Source organism: Trachurus trachurus, assembly GCF_905171665.1.
Source record: "Trachurus trachurus genome assembly, chromosome: 13".
NCBI lineage: Eukaryota > Metazoa > Chordata > Actinopteri > Carangiformes > Carangidae > Trachurus > Trachurus trachurus.
The window spans coordinates 21,840,453-21,855,601 of record NC_139892.1 but is presented as its reverse complement, the minus strand read 5'-3'; the positions used below and the strand labels follow the sequence as shown (position 1 = coordinate 21,855,601).

The following is a 15,149-nucleotide window of genomic DNA, read 5'->3' as shown; positions in this document are numbered from 1 at the left end:
ACCGTGTTTCAAATCTGAAGCTCTTTGGCTACTATAGGCTAATATATACATTTCCATTGTGATGTAAAGTGACAGAGGGGTAATGCAAGTCTGAGAGAAATTGTAGTTATTTTTTCCAAAATATTCTGTAGGGGAGAGTGGGGTAATGTGAGACATCGGGTAATGTGAGACGCCCCCTGTATCTAGAAAACGGAACACATTTTTGGTCATGTGACCATTATGTTTTCAAGCCCCTTGCATTTCCCCTTGGCCATGAAGGAGAGGACCTCATGATGCTGTGGAAAGCATGTTTTTTTCACAAAAATATGATTTTTGCATGTAAAAGTAATTTTTTCTTGCTGTCAACTTAATCAACTGTTGTGCCAAAGCAAATTGATTCAGGTAGAAATACTTATATGATACATGATGATGAACTACCAACACATAAAACCATGTGATGATGCTGGCTGAAAATTAACCTGAATTTCTAAGAGAGGTCGTTTTTTCTAAAATGGGGGTGTTGGGGTAAAGTGAGACAAATGCTGCGGGGTAAAGTGAGACCATGGATGTATTATAATAAATCCATGAGTGAGACACTTTGAGCACCACACACAAAGATTTACACTAGAATCTCGTCCCCCAAGCCAGAAATCTCTCGTGATCAAACATGATCTGTAGCCACACTGCTTTGTTATGATGTGCTCTTCAGTCAGCTCGCTTAATATTGGTTACATTCAATTTTAGTCACATTCCACTTTGTCGGCTCCCCCGACACACAAGAGGACTTTTGATCAAAATGGTCACTATTGTCGGGGCCTACAATCTGACCCCCAGACTATCTAACTGGTTCTATCTGTCATTTGAATGTTAATTAAAACATTTTGTGTTGTATTTGATTTTGTTCTTGAGTCACTTTTTGTTGAGAAAACAAAAGTGCTTAATTGACCAATCCCCATGATTCTGCTACTAGTCCGACATTAGATCTGGGAAGTGTGGTTGTCAAGCTAGCTGTCAGGATTCTAACTGTTACAACATGTGTTGTTATGGTAGTTTCAGAGTGGAAAAAGTAAGTGGATCAGTTTACCCCCTTGATTTCTCTGGTTTGTCTCAGTTTACCCCTGAGCTGGGGTAAGTGAGACACAAGACCACTTTTTTTTAAAACAATCATATTTTCACTGCCCTTCGTCCTAAATACATTCTGATAATTTCCATTGCTAGGAAACATCCTGAATTAATGGGAAATGTGTAAATTTTACTGATAAATCATTTTAGCTCGCTTAGAGGGGAGCAAATGTAAAAAGTGTCTCACTTTACCCCACTCTCCCCTAACTGTAGAACTGTTTTGTGTCTGAAGATTTTTTCTGAAGGTCCTTTTTTGATGGTTTTTATCAAAACATTAAAACAGTTGGTGTCTCAGCTCTGGTTTAAATCACCAGTTACAGTGTTGATGTTGAGACTGATGTAAAGAAGATTTGTTTTATCAAAAAATAACCTCCTGTGTTTCCTCATTACGAAGTAATGGTACAGTAGCATTTCTTCAGTTCACTCTGGTTTTAACAGCTCCTTGTCACAAAAGCACTGTGGGATGACGGATTGGTGGGTGGGGTCTCTCAGTTCTCTGCTATAAATGTAAAGCAAGTGCTATACAAATTAAATTTGATTGTTCAGATGCTTTTGCACAGGTGATTTACTGTTATGGGAAATGCATTGACTATTCTGAGGATTGCATTACTGAGTGACTTTGAGAATGACGTTTCTGATGTGAGAATTGCATGAAAGCGACATAGCGACAAAGACTGTGAGACAAAAACGTCACACACCTCTGTGTCTCAGATCACAGAGGTTTGGAATGTGGGTGATGTTTAATGTGATTTCAAAAAAGAGTCAAACAGGGAAAAAAGTGAAAAGGAGAAAAATGCAACAGACTACTTTTCACAGAGTACAATGAGATACAGTGGTGTCAGATACAACATGATGTTCAACACTGATGAAGACAGGGAAGACATTTATTTACTGCTTTTTCATACCAATAAAGTTAAACAGATGTGCAGGTTGACCTAAACTTTACCACATAATAGACGCTTACATATAACAAAGATTTTGGACATTTTCAGACCATACATTATAGCTGTAAATAATGGTTGACAAGTTAGAAAGTATAATGACAGGAAAATATTCAACATGTTGGGTACACTGCTTGTATCAAATCTGCTTTGTAAGACTTGAAAAAAACAGCCGAAAGAAAAGTTGAGCAGAGAAGCAAGGTGAGGTGTGCAGGTACTGACAGCTTTCTGTCTGGTCTGTTTAGATGCAGAAAAACACACGTTGATAATCTTTATGTAAGTGTAAATGATTAAAATGAGAGGAACGTTGATTGTGATATTTGTGTGTATAATTCCATAAATGTTATTTACACTGGTGTCAGAGCAGGCCAGTTTAACAATCGCATAATTTCCACAGTAAACTTTGTTAATAATGTTTCCACACAGCTGTAAAGGTAAAGTCAATGATAATATACAAATAACAATGACAAGAATAGGACATAACCATGTGACAGCAATAAGCATGGTGACTTTTTTAGAGGTCATATATGTGTTATATTGTAGAGGGTAACAGATAGCAAGGTATCTGTCATAAGACATGATGGTTAAGTTTAAAAACTCAACCGTAGCATAAGAATGATTACATACAATTTGAAGGAAACAAAAAGGCTTAGACACAGTGTGAATGTCAGAGAGGATCTGAACCAGCAGGAATGGAAACAGCGCTGAACTACCATACAGTTCATTTACAAACAGGCTGCACAGAAACAGGTACATGGGCTCATGTAAACTCCTGTTCATACAGATAACCACAATCAGCAAAACATTGGCACAGACTATCAAAAGATACAAAGACATAATAATAGTAAAATATAAATATTTGAAAACCCCAGTGTCAAAATAGGCACTTAGTATGAAATATGAGACCTTTGTAGCATTTACCATGATCCCTGTGGCTCATAAATCAGTAATAACACTGTAATAGAGCTAACTCTATACAATTTTGTTATAGACTTTTAAGGTTAACTAAAACCTACAATGCTGTAATTGTTTTGGACTGTGTACAGCTAAAGCATTACACTTTCACAGTATTCCATGTACACAGAACTCAATTATCCAGGAAACTATTTTCAAACATTCCCCAGCTGTAGCGTATCATACTAAGTCAAGACATCATATGTAGCACAGTCCATGATATTCACCTACTGTGGTCATAATCGGAGTCCATCATTACTGAGCTAAGCCTCTGCTTCTGCTTCTTTTAACCTTTGCACGTCAGGAGACACCCACAGCAGCATCACACCATGTGACCTCACTGACAAATAAGACAATATTTGATACTGAATTCATGTGGGAGTGGCCTCAAAGACAGAGAATCAGAGCTGCCGCTCACTCCTCTTCAGCTCCGCCCTCTCGTCCAAATATGGTTTATTGTGGCTCGATGACGCCTTCTTTTGAATATTGATTTGAATATTGTTGATAGAGCTTGGAATCAAGGGCGTAGGAACCGAGGGGCAGGTCCCCTCCAATATTGAAGACAGGGGCATTTGTCCCAACCGAAAAGTGCATCACAGCGTTATGTGACTGGCCCCACCCCCCTTCGCTCTGAGTGTCTGAGAGGCGGGAAGTGACTTTCCAAACGCTCTTGCTGACCTTTTTGTCAAAAGCGACTTGCGACAAATCTAGGTTCTTTTTCCGGTGTTGTTACAGACGTTTGTGGTTTGGAGACACTGATGTGAAAGCACGTATAACTGTCTGCAACAAGCAGCGGGTGCTGCCGTGAGCCCCGTCGCAAAGCACTCACCGGTGGTCAGTCTCTCACAGTAGTGCCACGAAGCAGTCCCAGCTGCAGTCAGAGACCCACACCGCTCCACGCTGACCCTCCCACCCCACCTGTTTTACAGAGCAGGACGTACACAGCCTCAGCTCAGTCACTTACTCACCTCATCTACGGCCGGACTCACAAGCATTAATTCTCAGTTCAATTCTCACTGTGTCGAAAAAAGAAAAAAAAAGCCAGCAGCTCGATCCCTTATATTTTCGACTCGAACCAGCGTCAGGTCGGGCCAGCTGGGCCCGATGAGAAGGCCAACTGACCCAAGGAATGATTAAAAACCGCTACCATACTGCCTACGGTTACACCCCGCCTTTCCGAAACCCTGCCTTTCCGAAAATAGACTTCCATTCAATGTAATAGCGGGGTTTTCTATTTTTTTTAAACACCCCGCTATTCCGAAAAGGCTATTGGGGAAACCCCTCCATTCCGAAACCCCCCCACTCCGAACGGACAGACGGACGTAATCAGAAAGGAAACGGAGGCTGTGCATTGATCCTTTTTTCCTTTTTGCGATCAAACGGATCATGTAGCCTACATAATTAACTGCGAAACAAGCACTTCATAGGCTATTAATGACATATAACGCTCATTATGCTGCTAGCCTGTCTGGCTTCTGCCTGGTCTTTTTACTAAACTTAACCAACTCCTTTTTTCATTGCCTAAACCCAACCAAAGCAACATTTATTTTTTTCTCTCCCCCAGTTTGCTGTCAGCAGGGTCGCCGGCTGCAGCAGGCTCGCGCCCGTGAAGTGGGCTCAAGCCGGGTTCAGACGTGCTCAAGCAGAGCCGGGGAGAGAAAAAAAAAGTTTCTTTCCCACTCTGTGAAGATCTCCCACAACGGAGTGGGGGAGAAAGCACGTGGGACAGATCTGCCCAGTCCCTCAGCAGCACGCGTTTCACAGACAAACCACAACGCAGAGTGTAAACAACGTCACCCAGAGCACCATGGACAGCTGGGGGGGGGGGGGGGTGGAACAGCAGTGTTTCGGGGGGACTTTCGGAACAGCGGGGTGTCGGAATGGAGGTGTTTCACCTGTCTCACTGCCTACTACACACTGCGTTAAAATATGTACTGTATGCAGTACCGCTGACCGCTCCAGTTCGACTGTTGCCGCGCTAATTGAGCTAACGCAGCTAATTAAATTTAATAAACAGAGTGTGACCGGGTGAGTCATCTCCCTCCTGGTCACTGCATGGCGCTGTTGTCAGCCTGGCGCAGGTTAATGGGGGGACGGCACTGTTAGGTGATTAAAACAGCTGTGTTGGTCGACATTTTCCCTCTCTGCTTCTGCTGTGCGGTGCGTCCGGTGAGCTGGCCGGCGTGCTTGTTTGTGTCCTCCCGTCGTACCATTAAGGTAGGAATTCTGCGTATTTGCTGGTTTGTGTTTGCTGTTATTGGGCCTGAGGCCTCATCCCTTTACTCCGTTGCAGTGTTGGAGCAACGGCGAGCTGGTGGAGCGACGCTGTGTGTGTGATTGGGACAGGTGTGTTTGGTCGCTGTTCTCCCTCTCTGCCTCTGCTGTGCGGCGCGTTCGGTGAGCGGGCTGGCGTGCATGCCCGAGTCTCCCCGTCATATCACTAAGGTAAGCATGCCGTGTTAGTTATTGTTTGGTGTTTTACTTTTATTGGCCCTGGGGCTTCATCCTCCCGCTCCGTTGCAGTGCTCGGAGCGGCGGTGAGCCGGAGGGAGCGAGCGGTTCTGGTGGGCGCGTGTTGGGTGCAGTAGAGCTCAGAGGTAGGCTGCTCTAATTGTCTGCTGTTGCAGTTTTACATCATTGCACTAGTTGTGACACTGTCTCTCTTGCTTTACAGCGGGGCGCTGTAACCAGCGGCCCCCACTCTCCTAGTTCTGCACACTATCCTGCGTCCTGGTGTGTTCCGGTCATCGGCCACCACGATGTTTGCTGCTGTTTTGTTTGGCTCGATTACATGGTTTTGATTAAATGATTGTTGTTGCCGACGATAGTGACCTCGGAGACATTTAACAATTTATTTATTTTCTTTCTTGTTTTCCTTTTTTTCCTTTTGTGGGGGGGCGGGTTTGATAATTGTTTAATTGTTCTCTAATTTGTATTTGACTATTTTAAGAAGACTTCATTATGTTGGTTTTGTATTATAAATAATATCTAATTGTTCTTGGGGTGTGTGAGGAGGTCAGCTAGACTGCGGCCATCTTAATTTTTCCCTCTCTCCCTGTGGACAGGTGCTGTAGTCCAGCGCGGCGGCCCAATCCCTGGTGGTGGCTTCTTCACTTCTCCATTGCGTGTGTATGCAGTGTCACGGGTGATATTATTTTTCTTGGTTTGTTTCTCCTTCCCCTTGGTTTGGTTTAAGGTCGCCGTGGCTGGCCCAGCCCTGTCCATTCCCCTTTCTTTGGCCCAGTCTTTTGTGAATGTGAAATATTTTGGCAACTATTGAAGTTTTATAGAAACAATATTGTGACAATAAATTATTATTCTTTTTATACCTGAACTCTCCCCTGTGGTGATTCGAGCCTGCGTGACCTTTTTCATTTTTATAAAAAAACAGTAACTATTTCCTGGGGCGAAACTCCCCAGGTGGCGTTGTTGGCAACCACTCATCACCACTACTCACCACTCCACCTCGCCACAAGAGGTAACTGGTAAACAAAATATGTTGGATTGGTGCGTGGACTGTAACTTGCTGATGAATCGGATTAACTCTACTGGGAATGTTCCAATATGCTGACATAAGCAGGGAACTTTATTTTATTTTATTTTAAGCAGAAGTAAGCAATATTTTTGTGTTAATATAAGTCTTAAATAGTTATATCTTCCGACAGCAATCACTTACATAGAGTGTTTGGACCGAAACACGGGTCTCTCAGTCACTCTGCTCTACTCTGAGCCGAGGAGAAAACTTTTCTCTTATCCTACAAGTTTTATCCAATGAGGAGAGAGAACGGCATGAAGGGCTGTGTGTGCAGCCAGAGCCAGTCTGGTGCAGCCAAGGGACGCCGTGAATGTGGTGACGTAGGGACGAGGACCAATAGATCCATGACGAGGGCGGGGGCTGCTAACTCCATCGGCTGACAAGACATTATGGTGCGTTCAAGGCAACTCGTAACTCGTGTTTTTCCGATCTGTGAAGTCGTACCAGTTCGATCTGGTACGAGTTCACGGGTCGGAAGTTACGAGTGGCCGTTATAGTGCACTTTCACAGGTAAAACAGGTCGGAAAAACACGAGTGGGTTGCCTGGAACGCTACAAAGTCTTAAATCGTGACTTGAAGCTGTAATTTACGGTTTCAAAAGCCTGCCTGGAACGCAGCATTAGCCAAAACGACCGGATCGCTTACTTCTGCTTTAAAACAACTGAAAACAGCTTTATTGTATTTTATTCTTGGGAATGTGAACAGGGCAGCATTCATGTAGGCTACTTGAAATCTATTTTGCCTTTCTTCTATGAAGTTCAGAAAAAGGTAAATAGGTTAGGCTATAGCAGGAATATTGTACAATTGATATCAAATGCATCACATTAAACAGGAAAAGTGCAATATCTGAAGTGCAATATTTGAATATTGAAATGTGCAATTTTGACTTTCTTATTTACTGCACTTACTGTACTGTAGTGTCTGTATTGGCCGGGGTATAGTACTGTTGTGAGTGTGTGATGCTTTAGAATGTGTGTGAATCAGTGATTGAATGATGTTGTGTGAGTGATGTACATTGTTTTAGTTATTTATTCTGTTTTTATTCTCTCATTTTTTGAGTCCGTAGCCTACCTGACTGTGCACCTTAAATTTTGTTGTACACACGTGTACAATGACAATAAAGTATCTTGAGTCTTGAATCTTGAATCAAATGTGAAGGTAATTATCTTCTCCATCATATGGAAATGGCTTCTATGTTCCTAAAAAGAGTTCATGTTGTAATGACAGTGACATTTCATGGTACCTAGCCTGTCTTTGTTTAGCATTTAGAAAATATTTACATATTTCATCCAAATGGGTTACATGGGCAAGACTACAGTGTAAGATCTTATTACCATGTTAGTTATGTTGAAACTACCTATATGTTTCTAAGGAACAAAGCCCACTACACTTTACAGGCAGTGGAACGGTAATTACGGTAATTAACTACGGTGACATTTCCAGCAGTTTATCTACCATTTGCTTTTGGGAAACAACTATTGTAGTAGTTACAGTTCTTCGTAGCTAAGACTGTGGAAATTACAATTACATCAGGTTAATTACACTGAAAGTACTCGACTATGTCATGGAAATGACACGCTATTTACTCTGTAATTACCCAATACTTAGCAGTAATTCACGGCAATTCTACTACTACAACTTTACGTCTACTTTACTAGACTGTTATTTCTTGGCTATATTTCTTGACATTACTATACAATTGACCATTATTTCTAGGCTATTTCTACACAATTAAACATTATTTCCTGGCTATATTTCTCAACATTACTATGAAATTAATTTTTATTTCTTGGTTATTTCTTGACATTATGACGTAATTAATGGCCTGTAAGGTTTACCGATATATTTACTATGATAACAGATGTAGATGTACTGGGGCGGCGTTTAGCTCACTTGGTAGAGCTGCCGCCCCATGTTGAGGCTATAGTCCTCACTGCGGGCGGCCCCGGTTTGAATCCAGCATCGGGCAGCCCTTTCCTGCATGTCATTCCCCCTCTCTGCCTCCCCATTTCCTGTCTCTTTCTCCACTGTGCTATCAATTAAAGGCATTAAAAGCCAAAAAAATATACTTAAAAAAAAAGATATATATGTACTGCTACCTCATCCCTCTGACTGCAGGTAGTAACTAATGCTTAAGTCCAACAGGTTTTAGAGAGGCATGATCATCTTTACTTTGAGACTGAGTGAGTCTTGGGGTACGATAGCCACAAAACTGGAGCAGAGCAGAGGTTAGCGTGTGGCGAGGGGAGGGGAAACAACATGCTGCAGTGTTTTGAATTTGACCGCAGCAACAGTTTTGGCCTACATACAGCTCGTTTAAGGAATGAAGGGATACTAAAGTAGACATTAATAAACTGGCATTTTAGTCAAAGAGATGTTCCCCTGACAGCTCATCCCTGAAGAGCAGGTCAGCCGTCCTTTTTTTTCTTTTCCTTTTTTTAGCGGCGCCTTTCCTTACAGGTGATGCACGCGCAGATGTCTGCCCAACACAGGGTTTTCCTACTTATCTAAGGTGATTTTAGATCATGTAATCACCTTGGTTACAGCGTGCATGGGGGGGCATTCAGATGTAGTGTCTGTAGCGGAAAGACATCGCCTCCAAGATGTAGAATGTGTATTATAGAAGAGAAACACATATCAGGACCACTGACTTATATCATGAGAATATCATCAGCAATATCTGAAAGTACAACTGTCAGGCCAGGGAAAACCCTGTAGCACTGAGTTTGCTAATTGAGTATAAAACTCAGCATGTGACAAATAAAACCGCTGCTGAACTGCTGTGTAGTTCAGCAGTGTGCAGCATAATTTATATCTGAAGCATAAAATATAATGGCTCTGGAAGAAATAGAGCAAGGAGACTAGAAAGAAGAGGGAGCCACCAAAACAAAGACCAGGAGATGACCACTCAGAGAGAAGGAGAAAGATACAAAAACAGCAATGTATATAGTTCAGAGAATACAGTTTCAAATTGGAGGAGAGCGACAAAATGTAATTTCAGGTAATAGGACATATAAGACCTGTAGTCCCCCCCCCCAACAAAGTAAGCCTCTGGGTCTCAGATCACAGAGCTGTGTGATGTGGGTGATGTAAAATGTGACATCCAAAAGGAAGAAAATATTACAGGGATCACTTTTCACAGAGTAGAATGAGATTCAGTGGTGTCAGTGGAAACATGATGGTCAAAACTGATGAAGACGAGGAAGAAATTTATTTACTGTTTTTTCATATCAATAAAGTTGAAAAGATGTGCGGGCTGACCTACACTTCACCACATAATAGACGCTTACATATGACAAAAATTTTGGATGTTTTCAGCCCGTACAGTACAGTTGTAAATAATGGTTGACAAGTTAGAAAGTATAATGACAGGAAAATATCCAACATGTTGGGTACACTGCTTGTATCAAATCTGCTTTGTACGACTTGAAAACAACAACCAAAAGAAAAGTTGAGCAGAGAAGCAAGGTGAGGTGTGCAGGTACTGACAGCTTTCTGTCTGGTCTGTTTAGAGCCAGAAAAACACACTTTGAGAATCTTTATATAAGTGTAAAGGATTAAAATGGAAGGGATAATGATTGAGATAATTGTGTAAATGAGTCCATAAATGTTATTTACACTGGTGTCAGAGCAGGCCAGTTTAACAATCGCATAATTTCCACAGTATACTCTATTAATAATGTTTCCACACAGCTGTAAAGGTGAAGTCAATGATAGCAAAACAGCAATAGCAAGAAAGGGACATAACCATATGACAGCAATAAGCATGGCAACCTTTTTAGATGTCATATATGTGTTATATTGTAGAGGGTAACAGATAGCAAGGTATCTGTCATAAGACATGATGCCTAAGTTTAAAAACTCAACAGTGGCATAAGTGTAAACACAGAAAATCTGCAGGAGACAAAAAGGCTTAGACACAGTGTGAATGTCAGCAAGGATCTGAACCAGCAGGAATGGAAACAGTGCTGTACTACCATACAGTTCATTTACAAACAGGCTGCACAGAAACAGATACATGGGCTCATGTAAACTCCTGTTCATACAGATAACCACAATCAGCAAAACATTGGCACAGACTATCAAAAGATACAAAGACATAATAATAGTAAAATATAAATATTTGAAAACCCCAGTGTCAAAATAGGCACTTAGTATGAAATATGAGACCTTTGTAGCATTTACCATGATCCCTGTGGTTCATAAATCAGTAATAATACTGTAATAGAGCTAACTTCATAACATTTTGTTATAGATTTTTAAGGTTAATTCAAACCTACAATGCTGTAACTGTTTTGGACTGTGCACAGCTAACGCATTAAACTTCCACAGTATTCAATGTACAAAAAGTGAAGAACTCAATTGAACTCAATTATCAAGGAAACTACTTTGAAACATTCCCCAAAGTTCCCCAGCTGTAGTGTATCATACTAAGGCAAAACATCATATATAGCACAGTTTATGACATTCACCTAACGTGGTCCTACTCTGAGTCCATCATAACTGAGCTGAGCCTCTGCTTCTGCTTCTTTTAACCTTCTCATACCGGAGACACCCACAGCAGCCAGCATCACACCACTGAGTGACCTCACTGACAAAGAATACACTGTTTGATACTGAACTCATGTGAGAGCAAACTCTTATGAATAATGCAAAAAGAGCTCACTGAAAGCAAATACAGAGAAAGTGATATAGTTTCCTTTCTCTTTCTGGAAACATTTCAGCAGTGAACCTAACTTGTAGATTAGATTGTTCCCTTCCACACTGTTTACCTACCTACTACCAAGATCTCTGTCTTGTTCAGATTAACCAGAGTTCAGTCTGATTCACATGTGACCTGTGATCTAGCCAAGCTGTGTCCAGTTCAGTCCAATTTCAGCTAAATGTACAATTCAATTGGCAAAGCTAGCACCTTGATTGCTTGGCGGTGCTGCACATTACAAAAACACAGTTAGTTGAACGCACTTTAGTCTCCAGCGTCCTCCGGGAAGCACCAGATCCATACCCTGTTGTTACTGCAACCCAGTCCACTGCCTCCTGATCCCTTTTGCTCTGCACATGGTTCCTTTCAGGAGGCTGAACCCCAGTAAATCCACAGTAAAGCTGATAGTGAGTCCTTTGAAGATGGTGACCTCTCCTTGTTGGTCCCAGAAACCCCTTTACCCTCCGTCCCAGTGGTGTCAAGCGTGGTTTGCCCTTCAGGCTCTTCTGCCTGGAAGTCAGGCCCAACTCAGAAGCAGCACCACCACAGGGAAGCTCTGTGCCATGAGCTCCTTCACGGTCACCAGGGGAGTAACCCACTTCCAGTCAGCAGGCTTTGCATCAGACAACTTGCTCAACAGCTGGTCAGCACTCCAATTTCCACCATCTTCTGCAACCAGCTGGTCAGGTGGACAGTGTAACCATTGAGTTGCCAGGGTAAGTTTGGTACACTTTAGTCCGCTCTTAGGAGAACTAAGATTTGTTTGTGGTCCATTGTCAGGGCGATGATGCAAAAGTGGGGGATAGATGTGACTGAATAGTTCATCTCCTACGGGGATCGGCCATACAATTTTACATTCGTTGTACTAGTTGTGACACTGACCTGTTCTTCTGTGTAGTGGGAGCTGTGGTACTCAGCAGCTGCCACCCTCCTGCCAGTTAAAGGGATATTCTGGCGTAAATTTAAGCCATGGTCCAACGCACCGTAACACAGAGTTAGACCCCCCCTCGAGAGATGAAGTCTGCTAACCACTAGCTTCTCCAGTTGTAGCAACTTTAGCAATGACCGCACCATAACAAACAGCGCAGTATACGGATCCACTATCCACCGATCAAAAAGCCACTTACAGCCACAAATAATGCTCAGAACAGCACCAAATGTCATCAACAGTACAAACATTGTCCCAGCCCATAATACAAGGCATCAAACTGTTAGCTTTGCCTGGTTTCTATTGAAAAGAGACGAAAACAACTCACCCACTCAGAGTCCAGGCACTGACAACACACACCGAGGCCGACTGGCAGCACAGACATCTGGTTTCAGCGGCCACCGACAGGCAGTGACCAGTGACCACCACACACTGATCACTTGATTCCCCCATATCCTATCTGTGATGTCTGCTTATACAGGTAGTCAGCTGGCGTGGAGGCGATTACCGAGTGAAGTAGAGTCCCGCAAGGATGAATGTGTGTGTATTACTCCATATAATGCAGCCAAGTTCCTATGTGTCTTGCCTATCAGTTTCTTAAAGTTATTATCGATTGTTCACAGGGAAATGAACGGAGAGAATCACGTAAACAAGCGCGAGATTAGACGCAACGTCACACGCGCGATCAGGACGCCGTTCGTTGCCCGGAAGAGACTGTCTGTAATTTAGTGAAGGAGACATCATGGACACGTCTGAGTTTATGGAGTTTGAGAACAACAACGACTGGTTTCATTTCGATGGGCGCTACTATCAGTTTGAGACCGAGTTTACTGAAGACAAGCTGAAGGAAATGGAGGAGTAAAGTGAAAGAGGGGCAGCTGCGGTGGAGGCTAAGTGCTGGAAATGGAAGCTAAAAGTGACAGAGGGAGAGAGCTGGTGGAGTCTAAATGCTGGACCTGGGGGAATCAAGTGGTCAGTGGTCACTGCCTGTCGGTGGCCACTGAAACCAGGAGCCGAGTGCACCAGCTGGGCGTAAAAAAAGAGGGTCTTAACTCTTACGCCAGACTTAACTAAGTCCGACATTGGGACTGGAATTTACACCGAGTGCACCAAGCCTGACTGACAACGGTCGTAGCTGCGCCCGGTCTTACGATGCGCGTCCACGTGAATACATTCGAATCAGTAATTGTTGCCAAGCAACACACTTCTAAGCGCTCTCAAACAGCTGGAAGAATAAACATGGACAACGCCAATCCAAAGAAAAGAAAAGAAAATTTCACGGATGGGGAAATCAGGAAGCTGATAGAAGCCTACGCAGATCAAAAAGACATCCTGACGTCAAGATTTAACAACAACAACACGAACAGACAGAAATTGTCGGCGTGGAAATCAATCACTGCCTCTATTAACAACAGTTGTGATGGTGGACAGCCGCGGACAGTTGAAGAGGTCAGAAAGAAATGGAAAGAGACTCGTCCGCTCTTAAAAACCCGCCGACCAGGGGAGGACCTGCCCCAAAGATATCCCCCTACAGCACTATTATCATTGAGCTGTTTGGAGAGGACTCCCCCGCATTCACGGGTCTGAACGGCATCGACAGTTCGGACATGTCAGCAGCAGCAGCCGTTGATGTGTCGGACCGCAGCACAGACTGTAGTGTGACTGCTCTCAGCTGCTGTCAGAGTGGTAGGTTATTAACAAAGTAGCAACTTTTTTCCTACAGCCATCAGTTCGGCCAATATTGTCTCAAAATAGCTACTTTAAATACAATGTTACAATTTTACAGACTCAATCGACCTCCCCACAGAAGAGGGAAGCCCAACAGCGTGTCTTACCACACACACAGAGATGCAGGAGGGATCGCAACATCTGTCCGCTCCCCCCCTCCCAAAACGGAGCAAGAAGGATTTTGCGGAGCTGCAGCGCATCCTTGTTGAAAAGGAGATCCTTCGTGTGGAGGCCGAGACTGCCAAACTTAAAGCAGAGCATGAAAAGTTGGAACTTGAAAAAACCAAACTGAGAATGGAAATTAAATTATAGCTGCTGCACAGCAATGGGTCGGGTCCGGGCTAATTTTGGCATATTTAGGTAAATTCTGAGCAACAAACAGGAGAATAGGAAGACAGGACAGTTGACCTTATAATGTTAAATTTGCATCAGTTGAGGATTGAACCCACAACCTCTGGAACCAAAGACCATTGTCTATCACACTGAGCTAATTGGCAAGTGGCAATTCAACAGTGGCTTCACAAATTGAGTAAGACATTCACTGTCGTACAGGCATATTTGAAACCACAGTAAAAAGAAAAATCAGTTTTTGAGGTAAAATTCTGATATGTATTTGTCATCTACTATGAGTCTAAGATGTTAGGAGCCTTCGCACATGGTCCAGTCCAAGCTATTTGGATTTTTAAATTTAGAGGCTTGCTGTGATGCCACCATTAGGACAATTGTCTTGTGTTTCATGTTGAGGGCATCTGACATTTTGATCTGTCATCATCATCATCATCATCATCATCATCATCTCCCTTGCTGGGTCTCGAACTCACAACCTCTGACACCAAGAACCAGCTCTTAACTCACTGAGCTAATTGGCTGGTAGTGAGACCTGCTGTGTAGCTTCATTTATCGACTCAGGTGAGCCAGTGCCCGGGCAGCTGTTGTGATGAAATGGTCAAAATGTCAGAAATTCAGTTATCTAAACAAAAATCTGATAATACATAAATTGCATATTGACAGCATGGAAATGTTGTTGATTTGTTTTTAATGATAAGTGTTTTGCTTCATAAGAGAAAATATGATGTTTATAAATTCCAGTCTCACATTGACTGCAGTTGTTCCCATGAGAGCAGAATTCAAAATGTTCTCAAAAATTCAGTTTTTGAGATAAAATTCTGATATTTGCCAAACTTCATCAACCATGACTCCAGAATATTCTAATTTTTTTTCAGGAAGATTGAAAATGTATTTATCAAGAATTTGATGGTA

At 42.6% G+C, this 15,149-nt stretch overlaps 2 protein-coding genes across 2 annotated transcripts; both read right to left on the bottom strand.

Annotated features, from left to right (window-relative positions):
* Positions 1-2,036: 2,036 nt before the first annotated feature.
* Positions 2,037-2,966, bottom strand: LOC310995713 (olfactory receptor 11A1-like; the record flags this gene model as incomplete). Its single annotated transcript, XM_083984837.1, has 1 exon — positions 2,037-2,966. The coding sequence occupies one exon, from the start codon at positions 2,964-2,966 to the stop codon at positions 2,037-2,039; it is 930 nt and encodes a 309-aa protein (XP_083840963.1).
* A 6,826-nt stretch (positions 2,967-9,792) lies between these two features.
* Positions 9,793-10,719, bottom strand: LOC310995712 (olfactory receptor 11A1-like; the record flags this gene model as incomplete). Its single annotated transcript, XM_083984836.1, has 1 exon — positions 9,793-10,719. One exon carries the CDS (start codon positions 10,717-10,719, stop codon positions 9,793-9,795), a length of 927 nt encoding a protein of 308 aa, XP_083840962.1.
* Positions 10,720-15,149: the final 4,430 nt, after the last annotated feature.